Source organism: Pseudorca crassidens, chromosome 2 (genome assembly GCF_039906515.1).
Source record: "Pseudorca crassidens isolate mPseCra1 chromosome 2, mPseCra1.hap1, whole genome shotgun sequence".
Lineage (NCBI taxonomy): Eukaryota > Metazoa > Chordata > Mammalia > Artiodactyla > Delphinidae > Pseudorca > Pseudorca crassidens.
Genome location: NC_090297.1, coordinates 55,206,016 through 55,228,945, shown reverse-complemented (window position 1 = coordinate 55,228,945; position 22,930 = coordinate 55,206,016). Strand labels below are relative to the sequence as shown.

The 22,930-nt window shown below is 41.1% G+C and overlaps 1 protein-coding gene across 2 annotated transcripts in view; it reads right to left on the bottom strand.

The window, feature by feature from the left end:
* Positions 1-7,486: 7,486 nt before the first annotated feature.
* The window catches only part of CACHD1 (cache domain containing 1), a 235,360-nt gene continuing 219,916 nt past the window's right edge, over positions 7,487-22,930 (bottom strand). The window contains exons 27-28 of one of the 2 annotated variants that reach the window (XR_010940869.1): positions 8,188-8,408; positions 7,487-7,852 (exon numbers count right to left, since the gene is read on the bottom strand). Coding sequence is in view for 1 of the 2 variants with exons in the window: in XM_067726415.1 (XP_067582516.1) it covers positions 16,422-16,453 (32 nt within the window). In the remaining variant the exon portion in view is untranslated. Of the gene's footprint in view, positions 7,853-8,187; positions 8,409-15,115; positions 16,454-22,930 lie in introns of those variants that run through there. The other variant, XM_067726415.1, reaches the window with a different exon arrangement.

Here is a 22,930-nt window from a genome sequence, read left to right as displayed (position 1 = left end):
CTAGAGGCACAGCAGGAAATTGATCTTATTTGGTTTGTCTCATAAGAAGGAGGTTAGGAAGGAAACAAAACCAATAAGTATACCATAATGTTTCACTAAATTATTCACTAAGTTACTATAGTTATAATGACAATAAGACCCTGAGACAAAGGGCTGAATCCCTTTGGAACCATCCAAATTTTTATTAAAATGCTCAATATAATTCTGATTTTTTAGTCTGAGTTTATCTCAAATCTATCATACAAGAGAAGACAGATGGTGTACTTGCTAGGATTAGGTCCAGCTATCTGTAGCAGAAGAATCCCAACTAACATTGACTTATGCAAGAGAGAAGTATTTTTCTCTGTTACACAGAAGTCCAATAGGAGACAGTCCAGGGGAGAGCAGCTTTAGGAAGTCGTCAGGGACCCAGACTCTTACCCTCAACATGTGTCATTACGTTATAGTACAAAGTGGCTGCTCAATTCATCGTGTCTACGTTCAAAGAAGCAAGAAGGAGAAAGGGGGAAGACAAGTAAGTTCCTTCCCTTTAAGGGTTCACACTGCACTTCTAATTACATCTGATTGGATGGAACTTAGTCACATGATCATACTTTTAGCTGTGACATTACGAATGGAGTCTTTATTCTGGACATCTCTGTATCTAACTAGAAATTAAGGTTTATGTTACTAAGAAAGGAAGAACAGATCTGGGGAATATTTAGCAATCTATAGCATAGATGTTTGGTGTAGTGGGTTGGATGGTGCCCCTCCAAAGTTTATGTCCACAATGAACCTCAGAATTGTAATTGCAGATATAATTAGTTAAGAACCTCAGGATGAAATCATGACTGGTATTCTTACTAGCAAAGCAAAGGACATAGAGGAAAAAGGCCATGTGGAGATGGAAGCAGAGACTGGAGTGATGCCGCCACAAGCCAAGGAGCACCAGGAACCACCAGAGGCTGGAAAAGGCACGGAAGGATCCTTCCCTAGAGTTTGCAGAGGGTAGGTGGCTCTACCGCCACCTTAAATTCAGACTCCTGGCCTCCAGAACTGTGGAAGAATAAATTTCTGTTGTTTCAAGACACGGAGTTTGGGGTAATTTGTTACAGCAGCACTAGGAAATGAATACAGTTAAATTCTGTGTATAGCTATTACTGAAATTGAGGGCTAACATACAGCATAGCTATAATAGTCATGTTACTATATCATTTTGATTACAATTCCTATAGTAATCCAGAGGCAGGTTAGCTTTTGATTTGGTAGGGTACCCCTGGTTCAGAATCTGTTCTCTCACTATTCTCATCATAGAACCATGATTTTCAGCTCTGCACAAAAGAAAATGGAGATATAATATAGGCAATTTACATTTATTTAGCACATTCTGTGTAGCAAGCACCTAACATACATTTTCTCACCTAATCCTTACAACTGTTCTATGGTATGGTTAGTATTATACCCATTTAACAGATTAGGACACAGGATGATAGAGGTTACATGTATGGTATACTTGTCGTTAAGGGCAGAATCAATGCTTATACACAGGTCTGTCTGACTCTCAAACACAGGCTCCTTCCCGAAGGGGTGATTAGGCTGGGGAATAACTGACTCATCTACCTAATAGGACACTTTGTGCCAAAGGCCAATTAACTTGCAGAGGGGATAAAGCTTTCCAGTGACTATGTGTTCACTTCCAGGCACAATTTCCCATGTCAAAGCAATTCAACTCAAATAAACTCAACAAATCTTGGTGTGCTGGGCACTGAAGGGGACATAATGATAGGTAAGATGATCCTTCTCCTCAAGTTGCTTACCACCTTAGCGGTGGCTAGGGACTGGAGGTCGATAATGGGACTATATGAGTGTCTTTGCACACTGGCTCTTATTCGTGGTTATACATTAGAATTAGTTGGACATGCTTTTAGAAATCCAGACTCCTATGCTGCATCCTAGCCTATGGAATCAGAATATTTGAGAGTGGGCCCCAGGACTCTGCATTTTTAAAAAACTCTCTGGGTGATTCTTTTTTATTTTATTTTATTTTTTTTGCAGTACACGGGCCTCTCATTGTTGTGGCCTCTCCCGTTGCGGAGCACAGGCTCCGGACGCGCAGGCTCAGCGGCCATGGCTCACGGGCCCAGCTGCTCCGCGGCATGTGGCATCTTCCCGGACTGGAGCACGAACCCGTGTCCCCCGCATCGGCAGGTGGACTCTCAACCACTGTGCCACCAGGGAAGCCCATGGGTGATTCTTATCTAGCCTGCTCAACTCCAATTTTAGGAATATTTTCCTTATATCATACCTTAAATGTTAGTGATAAAACACTAGCTATAGATGATGATATAATTTTTCTTAGTATTAATTGTACATTACTTATATATCTGAGGAGCTTTAATATCAGAGCACTATTTTGATAATTCCTAAATATCAATACATTTATAGGGCCTCTCTCAAGAAGGAACAGCATTTTTTATTCCTCTGAGAAATATGAAAATAGATTACAAAGAGGCCATAAAAACTTATTTACATGCCATCAAAACCATCCAGCAATAGCCTGGCTCTATGGTATCTAGATATTTCACATGGACCAAGTGTTGAGGTAATGGAGTTTTTCACTCTCAAGCAGCTCATGGTGAATCCAGAGTTTGGAGAGGCAGAAAGATAGGTACATCAACTGCTATCATAGCTGGATTCGCCACAGCTAAAGGAGTTCGAATCACACTATAAATGTATTTAGGAAGTTATAACTACAATTGAAATTCTTACCTATTACAATAATACCTATTCACAATGTATCTTAACTTTCACTTGAATCGTGTGTAATCTCTTCCTCCCCAGGAAGTTAGGTTAGTTTTCTTTAAAATTCTTTCCACTTAGCAGTGAATGGAATGCTCTAAAGATGCACTCTATTTAATAGGTACGACAGCTGCCAAACGGGGCTACTGGCAAACTTATTTAAATTTTTAATCATCACGGCAGATGAACACAGAAGGAAAGAACTATATAAATCCTCCCACTAGTGTAGCTATAAAAATATCCAAACAGTACTGGAAAGACCAGTTTCCATTTTGTGGAAATAAGTTTTGCTGGGTACATTGTACTACTTTTTTCTCATAGTCAAAAAATGGTTCTAAGTCATATGGGTTCAATTATATTACAGGATATATATTCAATTTACTATTACTATTAACACAAATATCAGCTTTCCCTTAAAAATCATTTCCCCCCCCAAAAAAAATCATTTTCCCATTAATGCAAAAAGTATTAAACAAAAGCAAGAATTTTTTTTTTGCAGTACGCGGGCCTCTCACTGTTGTGGCCTCTCCCGTTGCGGAGCACAGGCTCCGGACACGCAGGCTCAGTGGCCACGGCTCACCGGCCCAGCCGCTCCGCGGCATGTGGGATCTTCCCAGACCGGGGCACGAACCTGTGTCCCCTGCATCGGCAGGCAGACTCTCAACCACTGCGCCACCAGGGAAGCCCAGAAGCAAGAATTTGATTTGGGAAAATTATTTACTGGATGAAATAAATGAACAATAGAGAAGTGTGGGGAAAAATAGTTTTGTCCTCTACTGAGAAAAAAGCAAAGAAGTGTTAGAATATTGAAATAAATCTTTAGTAACTTGATCTTTTAAAATTCCATGAATGAAAAAATTCTGATTAATTTTTTAATATTTGGGGGATGGTGCAAGAGGATGTCATTTCCTTCAGCAAATATTGTTCATGCTACATCCAGCATCTAGAATCGTGTAGGGGCTTTATTCCCTGAATACATGTGCATCTGAGAGGTGTATAGAAAGTAGTCACAAAGACCACAGACTCGGGCTCTAGACTGTTTGTGTTTAAATGCTAGTTCTGCCTTTCAGGCTGTGTGACATTGGACATTACCCTTAACCTCTCTGTGCCTCAGCTTCCTCCTCTGTGATGAGGACAATGATAGCACCCACCCCATAGGATTATTAAGAGAATTAAATAACCTGCTACATGTGATGCCCTTAGAACAGTGTCTGGCCCACAGTGAGCACTTAGCTGTTATTATTATCCTAACTTTTTTGAGGGTTATTATCTCTTTTCTAGTGTACCAGAATCACAGGGGTCAACAGGTAATTGATGGGTTGCTGAGGGGCCTGTATAAAATGCACCCTGTAGGAATATTTACTACTTATTTACTATAAGCTGGCACTGTCCTAGGCATACAGAATATGTCAGTGACCAAAAATAAAAATCTCTGCCCTTGTGGAGCTTACATTCTAGTAGGGGCAGAGAGAAAATACGTAATAAACAATAAGTAAATTGTATCATATGTTAGAAGATAATACATATTTGATGAAAAAAGAGCAGGATACAGGGAATTTAGAGTTCAGGTGGAGGGGACTGGTTGCACTTAGAAGGTGACATTTGAGCAGAGGCATGAAAGGGATAAGAGGAGTCGACAGTGCCGGGACCAGCAGTGCCAAGACCCTAAGACAGAGCACTGTGCATGTCTGGCATGTTCAAGCAACTGCAAGGCCAGCACGCTGGAGTAGAGCGAGTGAGATGGGGAGAAACGGCTGTGAATGACATCAAAGACTTAACTGGGAGTAGGGTGGGAGTTTGTGAGCAGGGAAGCAGATTGTGTGGGACCACACAGACCACTGCAGACTCTGACTTTCACTGACTGTGATGGGAGCTACTGCAGGGTTTGAAGCTGAGAAGTGTCATCATCTGAGCGAAGTTTTACATACTCTGACCGCTGTGTGGAAGCAATAGGGGATCAAGGAGGAAACAGGGACAACGGTGACTAGTTTCTTCAAGTAATCCAGAGAGGAAATGATGATGACTGGGACCAGAGAGCAGCAGAACTGATGAGAAGTGATCATATCTGGATATATTCTGAAAATAGACCCAAGAGAGTGCCTTGATGGATTGCACGGAATGTGAGAGAAACAGGGAAATGAAGGGTGACTCCCAGATTTTTGGCCTGAAGTACTAGAAGAATGGAGTGGTCATCAATGGCCATGGGGAAAGACTTCACGGGGCCTAGGTTTCATGTTGGGGATGATTAGAAGCTCTGCATAATTAGTTCGTAGTTTTGGTGGGGCAAGATTTTTTTTTTTTTTTTTTTTTGGCTGTGTCGCATGGCGTGAAGAATCTTAGTTCTCGACCAGGGATCAAACCCGTGCCCCTTGCATTGGAAGCACAGCGTCTTAACCACTGGACAGCCAGGGGAGTCCCATGGGGCAAGATTTGGCACCAATATTTCACTTTAAGAGAAAGACATGTTTCATGTTATTAAAAATCCACTATTATTGAATTACTGACAGTGTCCATAAACATACTAAATTAACCCATTGGTACTTCTTTAAAAAAAATTGTTAAAGAAAAAATATGATTGTTATGGAAAAGTGACATTTTTGTTACTTCTGAAAATGAAAAAAAGTTTTTTTTTAAAAGTCCCCCCTCATGACGAATATAATGCATATTCACTGAAAAAAATGTTGAAAATACAGTAAATTAGAAAGTAGGGGGAAGTAACCTGTAGTTTTACCACCCAGGGAAAAATAATGTTAATAATCTTGTATGTCTTTCCTCTCTTTCTCATAAATTCATATATATGCCTGTCCCTATATCCATATCTATACCTATACACATATTACAATGATGTGTCATATTTAGATATAATTTTGTATATTGCTTTGTTCCCATGGAAATAAATATTTTTCCATATTCTGTGAGCTCTAACATTTTTAATGGCTTCTTACCATCTCTTCACATCCATAAGCATAATTTCCTTCTATTGATGACTTAATTTTCATCACGAATGAAGATTCTTCTCTTCAGGGCCGAGGCCTTGGTCATCTCTTCCCCGTATCCAGTCACTCTGTCTTGTAACTGTAAACATCTATACGCGGACAACTCCCCAATTTACGTCATCCACATGGACCTCGCTCTCCTCTCCAGACTTGAACCCCCAGTTGTCTCTTCATCACAATCTATTTCATCTTGGTTGCTGGCAAGTCCATCCTTCCAGTTGCTCAGCCAAAACCTTGAGATCACCCTTGACTCTTCCCTTTCAAACTTCACATCCACTTTGCCAGGAAATTCTTTTGACTTGACCTTCAAAATACATCCAAACTCTGATCAGTTCTCGCCATCTTCACTGCTACCAGTGCAGTCTGAATGCCCATCATCTCTCGCCTGAATTATTACCGTAGTTGTCCCAATGGGCTCTCTTCTTCCTCCCCGGCACTCTGTTGTATATTCTCAACATGGGACCCAGGGTTATCGTTTAAAAACCTAAGATCATGTCACTCCAAACCCTCTGATGACTCTCCATCTCACTCAGAGTAAAAGCCTAAGTCCTTAAAATGGGGCACAAGGCCTGACACGATCTGCCATTCCCCCACCTCCTACTTCCTGCTTTTCTATCCTTGTCACTCCTCTAACCTGGTCAGCCTTCTCCCCTCATTCACTTTGTTCCAGCCACAGTGTTCTAGCCTTGCTGTTTCTTGAACAGCCACACCTGACCCCATCTTAGGGCCTTTCATTGGCTGTACCCTCAGATACCTGCATGACCCTCATCTCTTTCAAGTCTCTGATCAAATCTCACCTCCTCAATTGAGGCCCACCCTAATCATCACATTCCTGAAAATTTTTTCCCTTAGCACTCAACATTTTTTTTAAAAATTAATTCATTTATTTATTTATATTTTTGGCTGTGTTGGGTCTTCGTTTCTGTGCGAGGGCTTTCTCTAGTTGCGGCGAGCGGCGGCCACTCTTCATCGCCGTGCACGGGCCTCTCACTGCCGTGGCCTCTCTTGTTGCGGAGCACAGGCTCCAGACACACAGGCTCAGTAGTTGTGGCTCACGGGCCCAGCCGCTCCGTGGCATGTAGGATCTTCCCAGACCAGGGCTCGAACCCGTGTCCCCTGCATTGGCAGGCAGATTCTCAACCACTGCGCCACCAGGGAAGCCCTCAACATGTTTTTATAGCTACCAATTTTATGGTTAATTTTTTTTTCTCCCTTCCTCACTAGAATACAAGGCCCACAGAACTGAGATCTTTGTTTTGTTCACTATTGTACCCAAGTACCCGGCACAGTGCCTGGCACATAGTGTGTTCAACAAATACACATTGATTGAATGAATGCCAGTCTCTCTATTTTGTATGACTTTTTTTTTTTTTTTTTTTTTTTTGCGGTACGCGCGCCTCTTACTGCTGTGGCCTCTCCCCTTGCGGAGCACAGGCTCCGGACGCGCAGGGTCAGCGGCCATGGCTCACGGGCCCAGCCGCTCCGCGGCATGTGGGATCTTCCCGGACCGGGGCACGAAGCCATGTCCCCTGCATCGGCAGGCGGACTTTCAACCGCTGCGCCACCAGGGAAGCCCTGTATGGCATTTTTATCGGAGATATTTTCCAGTTTTTCATTCAAAATATTTTTAGTAGTGTATGTACTAATATTTCTTTTGTCAGTATTTATTCTGATACTGTTTTGTTTTCTTTGAGTTTTGGTTATTCCATGACAATATGAGAGTCACTGCTTTAAAATGCACCAGGGGTTTTGTTTTTATTTAGATATGGTGAGGCCAGCAGATCAAGAGATGGCTACCAATTCAGAGACAGTTTGATGGTTGTTAACTAAACTTACTGTGGAAATCATTTTTCAGTCTGTGCATATATCAAATCATCGTGTTGTACACCTAAAGCTAATACAGTGTTATGTGTCAGTTACATCTCAATAAGACTGGGGAAAAAAAAGATACAGCTACTTACAGTTCCCAAGAAAAGGGGCATGCCGTGCCATGCAAGGCCACTTGGGGAAACACCAGGGTTGGTCAGGAGGCAGAAGGGATATGGGGAAGATACAGCCATGAGTGTTTATCGTGGTTTCTGTGGGAAATGCAAGACAAGGCAGGGTAAGCAGATTTAGGATTAGCGAGTTTGAATAATTTCAGTGGGCTCTGGGCTATAGAGGTGGTCCCTAGTTGTCCCTGGTTCTGGGATGATTTAGAACAGGGGGACAGTATCCTGGACTGCAGGAGCCTGATAAAACAAGGTAGGTGGAGGCATGGACTCAGGATTGGTTGGTTTGCCTATTAAAGACAAGCTTGCACTCTCTAGAAATCAGCTAACCCTGAGAGAGGCAGTCCCTCCCCTGGTCCCCAAGATGTCAAACCACCATAAAATACAGAAAATAAAAAAATATGATGAATACAGGTACATACATGTATGTAAAACTATAACTCAAGGTGCTTTCTGTTTCATTCAGGCCTTCTAGTATGCTCTTTCCTTGCCTGGAACTCCTTCCCTTTCCTTGTTTGCATGACTATTATTCATCCTTCAGATCCCAACTTGAAGGTCATTTATCAGGTTGCCATGTGAGAGCAGAGCTTGTCCTTTTCATTCATCACTGTATTCCCAGTTCTCAGCCTGCATCTTCATGATTCTAGAGAGGAAATTTAACACAGATATTAACCCTCAACTCATAAGGCTCTGTTTGAGTGAAAATTACAGGTCTATTTCCCAAAGAGTCAAAGCTGATGCACTTAAAATATTTGGATGGCTGTGATTCACAGTTTACTTTTTCTTGCTACTGGCCCTACCATCGTCTTCCTTTAGGGTTATATAAGCCATACATGTGGTAGAAGAGTTTTCAATTAGCAATTGAATCTAACAGTTGACAGCCTGACATTGCAATTTGTACATTATACAATTTCCAGAACATTTTAAACCTCCTATTTAAATTTAGTAGGTCAGAAAACTTAAAGACTTTGCACTGTTAACAACATTCGGTAATGCTGTTCATACCACTGGTTTCGCAGCTTTGAAACATATGTTCCTATCTCCAAAGTGAGATTTTGGAGTTATAGGAAACTTTGGAAGTTTGACCTGGTTTCATCATTTCAAAAAACCCCAAACTTTTACAAGTTACCCTATTTATATACCATACATATTTTGCCCTATTGCCTTGGAGAAAAGGCTCCATTCAAACGATTCTGCACTTTCTCTAACTCACCATGATGTTTAGAATAGAGAATGACCTGGCAACACATTACACCCTGTAGCTGCTCTTGACTGTCTGACAGATGAATAATAAATTGTAGAAAGTGCCTTCTGATTACATTTATACATCAATTTGTATTCTTTTGCTTTGATAAGAAACTTTCTGTATTTTCCAAATGATGCCTTTTGCCCGTTAGCAATGAAAGAGATGTTTTCAGCTATGCCTAACCTTTAATTACAAGTGCTGATGAAATTATTGTGGAATTGAACAAAAGATGATATTTCCCAGGCCAATTATATTGAGCACTTTTCCTATAAGAAGAAGGGAAGGGCGCTCTGAAATGTCCTTTCACTACCCCGATACACTCTAATTATTACGTAGCAATGTAGACCAAGTAGGGTAAAGGCAGAGCAATACAACATTCATTCTTGCAGGCTATCACTCAGTGAGCTTGTGTCAGGCACCAGCCCTGTATCTGACAGTGGGTCAGATGATGGGAATCCCAGTTGAGAAATGCAGTCCTTGGCCTCACAGAGTAGCAGTGCCATTTTGAAGCTCTCTTAGGGAGCTTGGCTTCTCTCCTTATGCTACCAGAGATATTTGTATTAGATAGACCCCTAGGTTTCAAGAAATAAAATCCAAATCAATTCAGACTAAGCAAAAAAGGGAAATTTCTTGTAAAGCATAGAGCTGTCTCATGGAATTTAAGGATGAGAGGTAGGGTCACATGTCATGGGAATCTGACCCCACCTGGTTGCTGTCTCTCCCTTCCTTCTCTCTCTCCCTTCCTTCTCTCTGCACATTGGTAACATTCTTTCCTCCTCTGGGGACTACTTTTCTCTACTCCTTAGTTTACAAAGAGAAAAAATGGTCACCCTCCAGCTCTCGTTTTTATCTCTTCCTTTCAAAAGGACACCTGATTTGTGAATCATTTTCATCTCCAAATTTTCAGTAAATGTAATCTGACTGGCCTAGCCTGGGTCAGATGCCCACCTGTGGACCAACTGACTGTAGCCAAGGGGACAGGGTTTTTTTTGTACACTCTTGTGTCTTAGGAGTCACCTCAATGACTTTGTGGATTTAGAGTGAAAGTTTGGGGACACTTCCCAGACAAGTCGTCTGGCTGGACGGATAACCCAATATGCACCCAAAATAACATTGCAAACTAATATTTTTTAAACCAAGAAAATAATAGTCATTGTTGAAAGTTTGAAAAATAAAGAAATATAGAGGGGAAAACATAACTATCTGTAATTACAACAATAAAAAATCTACTGTTAATATTTTAGAATATTTACTTTAACTCTTTTTTTTGTTGTTTTTTGTTTTTTTTGCGGCACGCGGGCCACTCCCTGTCGTGGCCTCTTCCGTTGTGGTGCACAGGCTCCGGACGCGCAGGCTCAGCGGCCCTGGCTCACGGGCCCAGCCGTTCCGCGGCATGTGGGATCTAACTCTTTTTTTATGCAAACTTCTCTCCATATATACATTTTAACTCTGATAGTAAACATATAATTTTGTATTTTTTTCAAGACTTAATATTACATCTTGTGCATTTCCCCATGTAATTATTTATTCTTTAAAAACAATTTTAGGGCTTCCCTGGTGGTGCAGTGGTTGAGAGTCCGCCTGCCGATGCAGGGGACACGGGTTTGTGTTCCGGTCCAGGAGGATCCCACATGCTGTGAAGCGGCTGGGACCGTGAGCCATGGTCGCTGAGCCTGCGTGTCCGGAGCCTGCGCTCTGCAACGGGAGAGGCCACAACAGTCAGAGGCCCGCGTACCGCAAAAAAAAAAAAAAAACAACAAAAAACAGAAAACAAAAACAACAATTTTAAATAACTGCAAAGTAGTTCATTTCATAATAACTTCTTTAATAAATTTTCTATGATTTTCTCATTTCTGATTTTTTACTATTGAAAAAAATGAGATAATATGACAGTAAATATCCTTGTACATACATCTTGACATACGTGTCTAATTATTACATTTAGTCATTAAAAAGGGAACAAAAACATAAAGTTTTAGAGATATCTGTATTCTCAGGGAAGTAGAGTAAAAGGTTAATTAAACAACTAGGCTTACCACACCTCATGAACAACACTCCTAATATAGACAAGAGAAATGTCAAATTTTAGAGTAATAATAGACATCCGCCCAACCACCTATTCTTTTTCACTCTCCATTTGCAGCCTGTCACTGGTAAACTGTTCCTCATTTTTTCTAGCTCTTCCACCTTTCCCCTGGGCCCCTCAAACACTCCCTACCTGTGCATTTCCTTTACACTTGCACTGGGCACCATCTTTCCAATAAGTTACAACATCGTCTTATAGTTGTTTATGAGAGCTTGTGAGTTCCTGGTGGGCAAAGGCTGTGTATTCCTGTTCTTCGTATATCCAATACCTAGCACAGTGCCTGGTATACAATATATGATCTATGAATTCGTGAGTCAGTAAATCAATGAACAAGTAAATAAATGACTTCATTGGTCGATTTCCTAACTTCCCATTAAACACAAGAATCTTTTCTAAAGGCTTTTCTTGAATACCTCCAGTGTCCTAGCCTGAGGAGGCAATGTGATGGAGTGAATTCGTGACGCTTATTCACTTATCCAATAAACATCTGTCCAGTATCTATTACATGCTACTGAGGACTCATATTTCTCTGATGGTTCTTACACAGCACACCTGGATTTCTGAAGGTACAGAAGTCTGAATAGTGACTATGGCCTCCAAACACCAATAGTGTTTAATATTAAGACATTTTACATACAAATCTAAATTTTTGGCTTTTCTTTTAAAAACTGGCAATCAATATGGCAATAATGTTACAGTCGGCTGTCCTCAGTTAGATAGGGGGATTTATGAACCCCTTCAGGTTGTCAGATATAGTAATTCAGTTATCCAAGAAACATCTATTGAATGTCTGTCTTGTGCCTGTAGGCTTTGGTGGGCATTTGGCATTATGACCTCTGCATTAGACTAATTCATCTGAATGACTAAAAATAGTTGAAGCAGAATAGAGTGTATGGCAGAAAGAACTCCCTGGGGACTGAGCTCTTGATTAAGAATCAAGAATTCTAGATTGAGTTCCAGCTCTGCTATCACCTAGCTTTGTGACCTTGAATGAAACCTTTATGAGTATCAATTTCTTTATCTGTATAAATGAGGTGATTGATGATAGCCTCCAAGGTCCTTCGGCTCTAGTATTCAACGATGGAATTATCATTTTGGAAGTCAGGTGAGGTAAAAGGTACTCCCACATTGGGGTGATGAAAAGTTTTGGAAATAGATAGTGGTGATGGCTGTACAACATTGCTGATGTACTTAATGTCACTGAATTGTACACTTAAGAATGCTTAAGATGGCAAAGTTTATGTTACATGTATTTTATCAAAATAAAAATCTGTCTATTAAAAAAGTATCCCATGCACCTCTGTGTTCATAGCAGCATTATTCACAATAGTCAAGACATGGAAACAACCTAAATGTCCATCGACAGGTGAATGGATAAAGAAGATGTGATATATATATACATACATATATATATACATATATATGTATGTATATATATATCAGCCATAAGAAAGATTACTTAGCCATAAAAAAGAATGAAATAATGCCATTTGTAGCTACATGGATGGACCTAGAGATTATCATTCTAAGCAAAGTAAGTCAGAAAGAGAAAGACAAATACCATATGATATCACTTATATGTGGAATCTAAAATATGACCCAAATGAACTTATTTACGAAACAGAAACAGACTCACAGACATACAGGTCAGACTTGTGATTGCCAAGGGGGAGAGGAGTGGGGGAGGGAAGGATTGGAAGTTTCAGACTAGTAGATCCAAACTATTATATATAGAATGGATAAACAACAAGGTCCTACTGAATAGCACAGTGAACTACATTCAGCATCCTGTGATAAACCATAGTGGAGAAGAATATGAAAAAGAATATATATATATAAAACTGCATATATATAAAGCTGTACACCAGAAACTAACACAACACTGTAAATCAATTATACTTCAATTTAAATAAAGAAAGGAAAGTATCTGCATGGATTTGGACCCAGTCTTCTTATACCAGGGGTCAGCCAGCCAGTCTATTAATGAATGAGACAGTGAGGAGAGGGGAGAAGAGCCTACAACTTGGATGGCTGTGATGCAAAGGTGCTCTGGTCTCCACGCTTCCCTTAGCCTTGCCTCGGTGCTGTTTCACTGTCTGTCTCAGCCTCCCTCACGTCAGAGACTGACTGGGTCTCCAGGCTGCTTACACCCTTCATCTCTAAACTACCACATCCCCTATCAATCTGGACCAAGTTGTAAAAATGTTTTCTCTCTGTCTTTTCTTCCAACTAAGATAGGTTGGAGTTTTTAAAACTAAAATTAACTAAGAAATGTTTGAACAAAGCAAAAATAATCTCAATCTCAGTTTGCTTGGGCTGCCGCTACAACTTCTAGATAACGTTTATGACTGCCATTGAATGCCAGGAATTTTTCCTAATGCAAAGGTTCGTTTGACCCTCATAACAACTCCCAAGTATTTTACGTTTTAAATCTTATCACTAATTTGGTTGAAAGTTCGTATCCTTTGTTAGGAATTCCAGTCATCAGCCTGCAAGGAGGGTATTTGCCCGGTCTGTCTTCCCACCCCAGACCATAGGTCCCTTCTTTACTGAAATTCCACATTTACATCCTGCTCTTGTAAGATACAAAGAAAGGACCTAATCTGAAAAGGCTGTGGCCCTTTGAAGGTCAACAGAGAACTGTTCTAAGGTGGCATCTTTTTTCTCTCCAGAGCACGCGCCCATTTGCTTTGTGTCTCTGCACTTTCTGACTTTTCCATAATTAAAAGGCTGAACTGGTATCTTCCTATTCATCTATTCTGCTTCCCATCTCTGTAAACTGATTCCTGAACACGAAACAAATGCTGATTAGTTAGCACAGGAAATGACTCACAGTTCCTGTCCTGGGTCTCTTTCATGGCGCTGGCCATGCAGCACACAACACACATTCTCCACAAATAAAACACCTACCCACCACTTCCATTCAACACATGGAACACACCCCTCTTTTCCTCAAACCATCGCTGCTGGGGGGTGCCCACAGTTGCCTGGTCCTTCTTGTCTGGAGTCTGGGCTGGGCTTCGGTGAACAGTAATCAATGAGAGGACGGCAGAGATGGGAAACAGGATGAGCATGTTTGAGGAAGGGCTGATCTAATTTGGGGCAAAATGAAAAAAATTAAACATGGTATCATGAAAGACACAAAACTATGCATAGTTTTGTTAATTTAATTTTTTTTTACACACGCAAAAATGCACAGATCACAACGGCCCAATTTTAACAAACGGATTCATTCACATGACCCACATCTTTCCATGCCTCTAGTGCCCCTCACCAGTCTCCCCACTCTCAGAAGAGACCATAGCTTTGAGTTTGTACAGGCTCCGAACACACAGGCTCAGCGGCCATGGCTCATGGGCCCAGCTGCTCCACGGCAGGTGGGATCTTCCTGGACCGGGACACGAACCCATGTCCCCTGCATTGGCAGGCGGACTCTCAACCACTGCGCCACCAAGGAAGCCCTATAGCTTTGCCTTTCTTTTCCCATATAGACTAGTTCTCCCTGTTCTGGAACTTCATCTCAATGGTCTTGCTAAGAATGTACTCTTTGCATCGGTCTTCTTTTGCTTAGCTACCGCCTGTGACATTCACCCATGATGTGTGTGTCCCAGTGGCTCATTTTTTTTTCCATTGCTCAGTAGCGTCTTGCTGTTATGCACTTAATTTTAAATTATTTTAATAATACAAACAACATACTTTTTTTTCTTGCAAAAATTTGAAACGTCATAGGTAAGAAGTCTAATATCCTTTGGCCACTGCCACCCCTTCTTCCCACCTGGAGATAATTACTGGGATCTGTTGGAGCAGGTCTTCCCCGCTCTGTGCAGTCACATGCATGTATATGTCCCAGTAGAAAACACGTAAGATTGTTTCTTGTGATTTTCAAAACAGTAGGTACCACATTATACGTAACTCTCTGCAACTTGCTTTTCTTACCCAACAAGATGTTTGTAGATATAACTGTGTTTGTGCACAGATCCACTGTATTTTAAAAACTGCTGCATAGTATTTCATGATATAGATATTCCACACTTTATTTAGTCATAACTGAGATTGCTTCCAGTTCTTTCCATTCCAGCAAATGCTCAAATACTTCGGTAAACATATTTGTCAAGTTTCGTCACACTCAAGTTAGTGTTTGTGTCAGACACATGCGGAGAAGTAGAATTTCTGAGGTAGGGTGTATTTAAAATTTTAATATTTACCAAAGTATCTATACCAATTTACATTAGAGTGTTACACAACTTTGAAATTTTTGCCAATCTATAAGTGAAAAAAATCTTACCTCATTTCAATTTGTATTTCATTAATTCTAGAAGGGTCAAACACTTGTTTATTTGATTACTCACTACCTATGTTTTCTTTTTACTGAAGAGGAACTCCTGGCCTGGTTTTTCCATTAGGTGACTTCTCCTTTGCTTACTAGTTTTATTAGGTTATTATTATGAATAGGTTAGTTTTAATACATATTATTCTTCTCAGTGCCAAGCCTTTGTCTGTTCTAGTTTTTGCAACTAAAATTCTTTTCTGTTACTTTTGTAGCATAGAAATTTTAAATTAAACCAATCTTTGAGTTATGACCTCTGCTTTTTCAGGCCCTGTTTAAGAAAGTCTTCTTTTCATCAAGGTCAGAAGCACAGGGTTTTAGTTCTTTTTGATATTTTTATAGTTAACAGGTTGATTTTGATGTGCTTGTGAAACATCCTGATAAGCCAATTCCAATCTCTTCCAATCTTTTAGTAAATAAACTTAGATTCCTATCATGTTAGCCATCTTCCATTTTCAACTGTGTCTTTCACTCTATTTCCAGTTTGGGGGGTGGTCTAAATAAAAAATAAGAAATGATCCCATTTTAGTATCTTTTGTTTCTTTTTTAAACCACCTTAAATTCTGATCAGAAAAAAAGTTTATTCACTCAACAAATATCTTTAGGTTGCCTGCTTGAGATGGGCACCAGGATGCAGCACGAAGAAAGAAAGATACCCAGGACTGAGCAGTGCTCAGTCTGGTGGGGAAGGCAGACATAAAACAAGAGTGTGATGAGAGCGAAGGAGACATCTAGTAGACGGTGCTGTGGTACCCAGATGTCAGCTGAGGTCACACTGTGCTTGGAGACTTAAGTAAAATTGGCTTGGAGCTTTTATCCCAGGTCCTGTAAGAAGTCCAATGACTGTCCCAAGATTTCTGTGAATTCCTCAGGGCTCTTGTTGCCTCTGGCTCTGAGTTTTTTTGCTTCAGTCCGCTGTTTTGCTTGTCTCTTGCACCCGCAACTGTCCTCTTCTCTCTGCTGCGTCCTGGTCGGTGGGAACTTGGTTCATTCTCACTCAAGGCTTGTGTTTATAAAACTCTGGTGAAGCTGTGGGGAGATGGGTGTGTATGTGTGACATACAAATTGAAACCCAACACTCCTTTAGCCTCCTGGTCACTAGGTGCCTAGTGCATCTTTCAGTGGTCACCTTTCTCTGTGGGTCCCAGAGCCTTTATGTTTGGTGTCCTCTTTCTGCCTCAAGACTCCCTATACATCTCCCACCTTCTTGTTTTTCCAATCCCTTCAGAAGCTCCGTTTACCCCAGTTTACTACACAGACAATTTCACACAATAGAGTCTCATCGTTTTGCAGCACAGAAAAAACTGGCAGAGGATTCAGAGTTTCAGCCTCTTTTTTCCCCTCTGTAAGTGGAAGGGCCAGTATAAAGATGGATTTTTCCCATTGATAAGGATTATGCTACCCTCTCTGTTAGCAGGCAGAAGCAGCCATTGTCAGTTTTGGGTTTAAATCACCTTTTTCCCCCAACAGAGTAATGTAACAGTGTAAGCTAATGCCACATGGGCAGTCACTGAGAAAGTGGCATTGAAGCTGAGATCTGAAGGAGGGGCAGTGGTTATCCAGATGAGGGATGGGGCTGGGAGAGGTGGGCTTGGAGAGGAAGTGTCTCAGGCAGTGTGAGTAGCACAGGCAAAGGCCCTGAGGTAGAGCAAGGCTTATTCAAGAAGTTAAGAGAAGACACCAGGAATAAAGGGGGCCAAATGGTGTTAGGTTGAATTCATCTTAAGGGCAGAAAGGGAGTGGAGGCAAGGGCAAAAAATGAAACATGTTAAGCAAGTAAGTACAAGTTTTAACTTTACATTTTAAAAAAGATTGTTCTCCCACAATGAGCTAGTACTTTGCATTCACTAGGATGGCTATAATGAAAAAGAAAAAAGGAAAAGAAATGTTGGCAAGGAAGTAGAGAGATTGGAACTCTTGCACATTGCTGGTGGGGATGTAAAATGATGCCACTCTAGAAAACAGTCTGGCAGTTTCTCAGAATGTCAAACATAAAATTACCATATGACTAAGCGATTCAACTCCTACGCATATACCCAAAGGAAGTGAAAACCAGTATTCAAACAAATACTTGTACACAAATGCTCAAAGCAGCACTATCCACAATTGTCAAAAGATGGAAACAACCCGAAGGTCCATCATATGTGAAAGGATAAACAAGATGTGGTATATCCATACAATGGAATCGATGTCATTCAGCCACAAAAAGGAATCGAGTACTGATACACGCTACTATACACGCTATACGGGTGAACCTCAAAAACATGATACTAAGTGAAAAAAGCCCGAAAGGTCACCTTGTAGTTAGATGAGTTCAGACTAGGTAAATTCAGAGACCGAAAGATTGGTGGTTTCTAGGGGATAGGGAAAAGGGGGAAATGACAGTGACTGCTTGATGGGTGCAGAGTTTCCCTCTGGGGGGGGGGGTGCAAAAATGTTTTGGGACTAGATGGAGGTGATGATTGCATGACATTTTGAAGGTACGAAAGGCCACTGAATTGTATACTTCAAAATGGTTACTTTTATGGTACATGAAATTTAACTCAATAAAAGTAAGATTACTCAGACCTCCACGTAGAGAATGAAGTGGAGGGGGCAAGAATGGAGATGAGAGAATGGCGGGGAAGCTGCTGCAGGGGTCCAGGTGAGAAAGGATAGCACCTTGGAGTAGGGTGCTGGAATGGCCTGGGAAACATCCATGTGGCGAGTCACAGGCAAATGGACAGGGGGGTCAGGATTTCAGGAAGAGAGGGAACACCGAGGCTGGGGGTACAGACCTGGGAGGAGGGTGTGTCTATACCTTCTGAGGGAGGGGAGGCAGCAAGGAGAGAGCATGGAGGCCTGGGTGAGTTTTTGAGTAAATACTACAATTTTGAAATATTGGTCCAGACAGACAGAGGACCGCCTAAGAGTGACCTGAGGGGGAAGCAAGGTTAAGGACGGTTTGTATTCGTAGGCTCTGCGGCCACTGACTGGGGAAGGGGAACTGAGGATGTACATGTTTGGTGCAACTGGTTGAAGAGCATAAGGGTTGGCTCTGGTAAGGAGCAGGGACATTTCTTCCTCTGAGAACCAATAAAGAGAATGAGGCCTGAAAGCCATTTTGATGTAAAGATGTAAAAGTTGTAGGGCTTCTATTGAAACCTCAGGGTAGAACATATGGCAGCTGCAGAGGGCTGCGGTAGGCCCTGGCGCAGGGCTGGAGACAGTGGAAACATTTCGGAGTGGGTTTTTGGAAGAGCGCACTGCAGAGTAAACTGGGACTGGATAAAGGACTGCCAAGGAGCCCTGAAAGTCAAGAACATACCTTTGTCCGGGAGCCAAGCTTCTGTTATGTAATTTTTTTTTTTTTTTCCAAAAGCACTAGGGCCAGAGGAAGAACTAAGGCAGTAATCCTGGTGGGATAGTGTTACATAAAACACTTTAATCAAGCAGCACCCAGAAATAGAATGGGAAGAGTGTGAAAGAAATACAAGAAGTCTTATGAGAAAGATTTAAAAACCTTCCATATGTAAGCTCTTTCTTAAAGAAATGCTATTTAAAACCATATTGCATATTAGATAAGTAGCTGTACACATAAATTAGCCAACAGGAATTATTTTTGCTTTTAGATAGGTACTGATGTCAAAAATTATTATTATAATATATAGGTAGCCTTTTATAGGCCGATATATTGATGCTAAATGAAATAAGTCAGACAGAGAAAGACAGATGCAGCATGGTATCACATGTGAAATAGTTTTTAAAAAGTCCATCTCAGAAATAGAGTAGAAAAATGGTTGCCATGGGCTGGAGGTGGGTAAAAGGATACAAACTTCCAGCTGTCAGGTGAATAACGTCTGAGGATCTAATGGATAATATGGTGACTATACTTGACCACAACAACTGAAATTTACTGAGAGTAGAATTTAAATGTTCTCACCTTCACCCCCCCCCACCTCCCCCAAAAGACAAATATGTGAGATGATGGATGTTAGCTAAGGGGAAATCCTTTCACAATGAATACATGTATCAAATCACCACAATGTTCCCTTTGAATATCTTATAATTTCATATATCAATTATACCTCAGTGAAGCTGGAAAAAAAAAAAAACCACATACACACACACACAGCATGAACAAAGACATACATTACATCAAGAAGTCAGGTGTTTGGCCAGCAGACCAGTTGGCTGGAACACAGCAGAGGTACACGAGGGGTAAGCAGGATGAAGTTCTGAACTTAAGCAGGATATAAACTGTGGAGCATGCCACTAAGAGGATTAGGTAGAGAGGTAAGGCTGAAAGCTCTTATATGGTGTTGACTGATCAGAGCTAAATTATAGGAGATGAGTTAGCACATGAGAACACCTTACCACAGTGCCTGTCACACAGCAAATGCTCCATGCGAGTCAGTCATCAGTAATTATTGGGTGGGAGTATGCGGGATGAACTTGACATCTCTAGCTATCTCACACCCAGCATATAGAACATTCCTTACTCCTTCTGAAACTGTTCCTGCTCTCTAGCACAGAAAGTGATGCCACCATTGTTGTAATTGTCCAAGTCAGGAACCCCTGTCTCATTACTCTCCGTAACCAAGCAAGCCCACCCTCCCCCATTTCTGCTTCCAAAACGTATTTTCCACCACTTTGTTTTCCTCCATCTTTACTGCTATCATCCTGCATTTCTCATCTACACTTCTGCAATGATTTCCTGTCCATATTTTCATTTTTGCTACCTACCCCACAATAATTTTCAACTCAAAATGGTCTTTCTTAAATATAGACTAGATAGCCTCACCCTCTCCTTAAAAGATCCTACTGGCTTCCCACTTATCTATTTTTCTTCCATGGCCTGCAGGACCACGTTTTCCTACCTCTTCATTCTCATCACATTCCACTTTCCCTTTGCTAGCCAATGCTCTAGATGCGATCCTCTTATCTTAAGCCCACTGCATGTTCTATTCCCTCAGCTGGAAATGTCAGCCTACCACTGTCCCCCTGCCCTGCTGTCTGGCTCTTTCCCATTCTTCAGTAGCAGCTTCAACATCACTCTCTTAAAGGCTCTCCTTGAGCATCTAATCTAAAGCAGATTTTCTCCCTGCCCACACCCTCCCCTATGGGTTACTTTGTCCACCACCCTTCCCTTGCCTTTACAGCAAATAGCCATATTTGAAATTATACTTATATTTTTGTATTTGCTTGTTTAATGTCGATATTGGATACTTTCAGGTGCAGGTATTAAAGTCAACTCAAATGGTCTTACACAAAGAAGGCTCCAGAGGGAGGGTGGGATTCAGATTAGATCACATCTTCCCTTGTGCTGGAGGAATGCCTTATGTTGGTTGCCTTAAGTCTAAGATTATGACCAAATACGTAGGATGAGTTTATTATGATTGCAGTGGGATTAACAGGAAATCCAACGCTATGATTTAGGCCAGTTCTTGGAGTCACATTCACTGCTTAATAATGGAGGAAGAGTGGGATAAACACCGGACCCAGCCCCATTGTCCAGTGACATCTCCACGTGCAGTGTGAGAAGGGATCGCTGTTTAATTCCTTCCTGTATACTTGCTCCAAGGGCAGAGCCGGATGTGTGGTAGGAGCCCAGGGAATACTTGTTGAATGAAAGAAAAATTGGAGAAGAGAGTCTAGGAGCCAGTTTAGAGGCTACCGATTCAGTGGAGATATATAGATGGCTTACAAATCAGTCACAAAAAAAGTAAAGGGATGGATGAAGGTGAGTGATATTGTTTGCTCAAAGACTTTGGACTTGGCAATTGACCAGATGTGAAATGAGAGGGAGATGAGGAAGTCCAAGACAGTTCTGAGCTTGGGATCAGAGTCCCAGGCCCCCTTGCTTTCACTTCAATGCTCTACCTTCCCAAGAAGTACTGAAAAGGGGGCTGAGGACAGAATTATAAGGCACACATTCTCAAATGGGGTAGATACTGCCCACGAAGTGCTGAAAACTGATTCTCAGGGGAGGAAAAGAAATCAGGTATTACAATAGTTTGTAGCTCTCCAAAGCCATGACAAATCTTACCCTCTACCCTCTAGTGTTTAATTTCTCTTGTTAGGGTGAATTTTAATTAAATCAAAATTTTCTTTTTAGGAGGGGGACAATAATGAATTCTTAAAAAGTTAAGAAACACTGAATTAAGGGATGAAGAGGCTTAATGAGCAGTTTAGGACTGAAGAGGGAGGTGGGAGGAAAACCAGGAAAATCTCAGATGTCTATATATCTACATATTTTGATATACACCCACCTTGGCTATTAAACAAAGCATCTTATACAGTTATAAGTAACAGTCACAGAAATACGTCTTCCAACTTTTTTACTGAAAAATTCAAAAGAATTCTGAATATGGCATTGGATTTCAGCCAGGAAAATTACCACTCCTCTGTTCACAGAGGACACAGATGCCTCTAGGACGCTGTGTTTGATTATTCTAGCAGATATACATTCTAAAAAATGTAATCACTACAGCAGGCCATTGCCACAGAGAAATGAGCTTAAGTGACCTTCCAGGACTTCTTTTCACATACCAGTCACTCTAACAGGCAAAATAAGCCTGTCTGAGTAAACTGGACAAAGTCTTTCAAATAAAAAACACTAATGAAGTTTAGTTGAACATTCAAATTCAATCAAGAAGTAGAGGAAGAAAAACTACCACACATTTTCCAAAATTTCTAAAATAAATGTATCCAAAAAGCAGATGAATGTCTGCCACAAGAACTAGTGTGAGTCTGAACCCTGTTTTGTTGGGGGCACAAATAGGAAATTTCCTTGTCTAGCTGTATAAAATGACCTGGAACACCCTTAGCTCTTGGTACTTGTCTGCACTGATAAGCAAGGTTGGCTACAGGTGGAAAGAGGCCTTAGTGAGTGAAAGGCACTGATGGGATCCCCCTCCAGGATGTCAGAAGAGACTTGTTTAACAAGCAATGTAACAACACATAGAATGGGAGAATATATTTGCAAATGAAGTGACCAACAAGGAATTGGTCTTCAAAATATACAAATGGCTCATGCAGCTCAATATTAAAAAAACAAACAACCCAATCAAAAAATGGCCGGAAGATCTAAATAGACATTTCTCCAAAGAAGACATACAGGTAGGGACTTCCCTGGTGGTCCAGTGATTAAGATTCTGTGCTTCCACTGCAGGGGGTACAGCTTTGATCCCTGGTTGGGGAACTAAGATCCCGCATGTCGCATGGAGTGGCTAAAATAAAAATCTTAAAAAAAAAAAAAGACATACAGATGGCCAAGAGGCACATGAAAAGATGCTCAACATCACTAATTATTAGAGAAATACAAATCAAAACTACAATGAGGTATCACCTCACACCGGTCAGAATGGCCATCATCAAAAAATCTACAAACAATAAATGCTGGAGAGGGTGTGGAGAAAAGGGAACCCTCTTGCACTGTTGGTGGGAATGTAAATTGATACAGCCACTATGGAGAACAGTATGCAGGTTCCTTAAAAAGCTAAAAATAGAACTACCAAACCACCC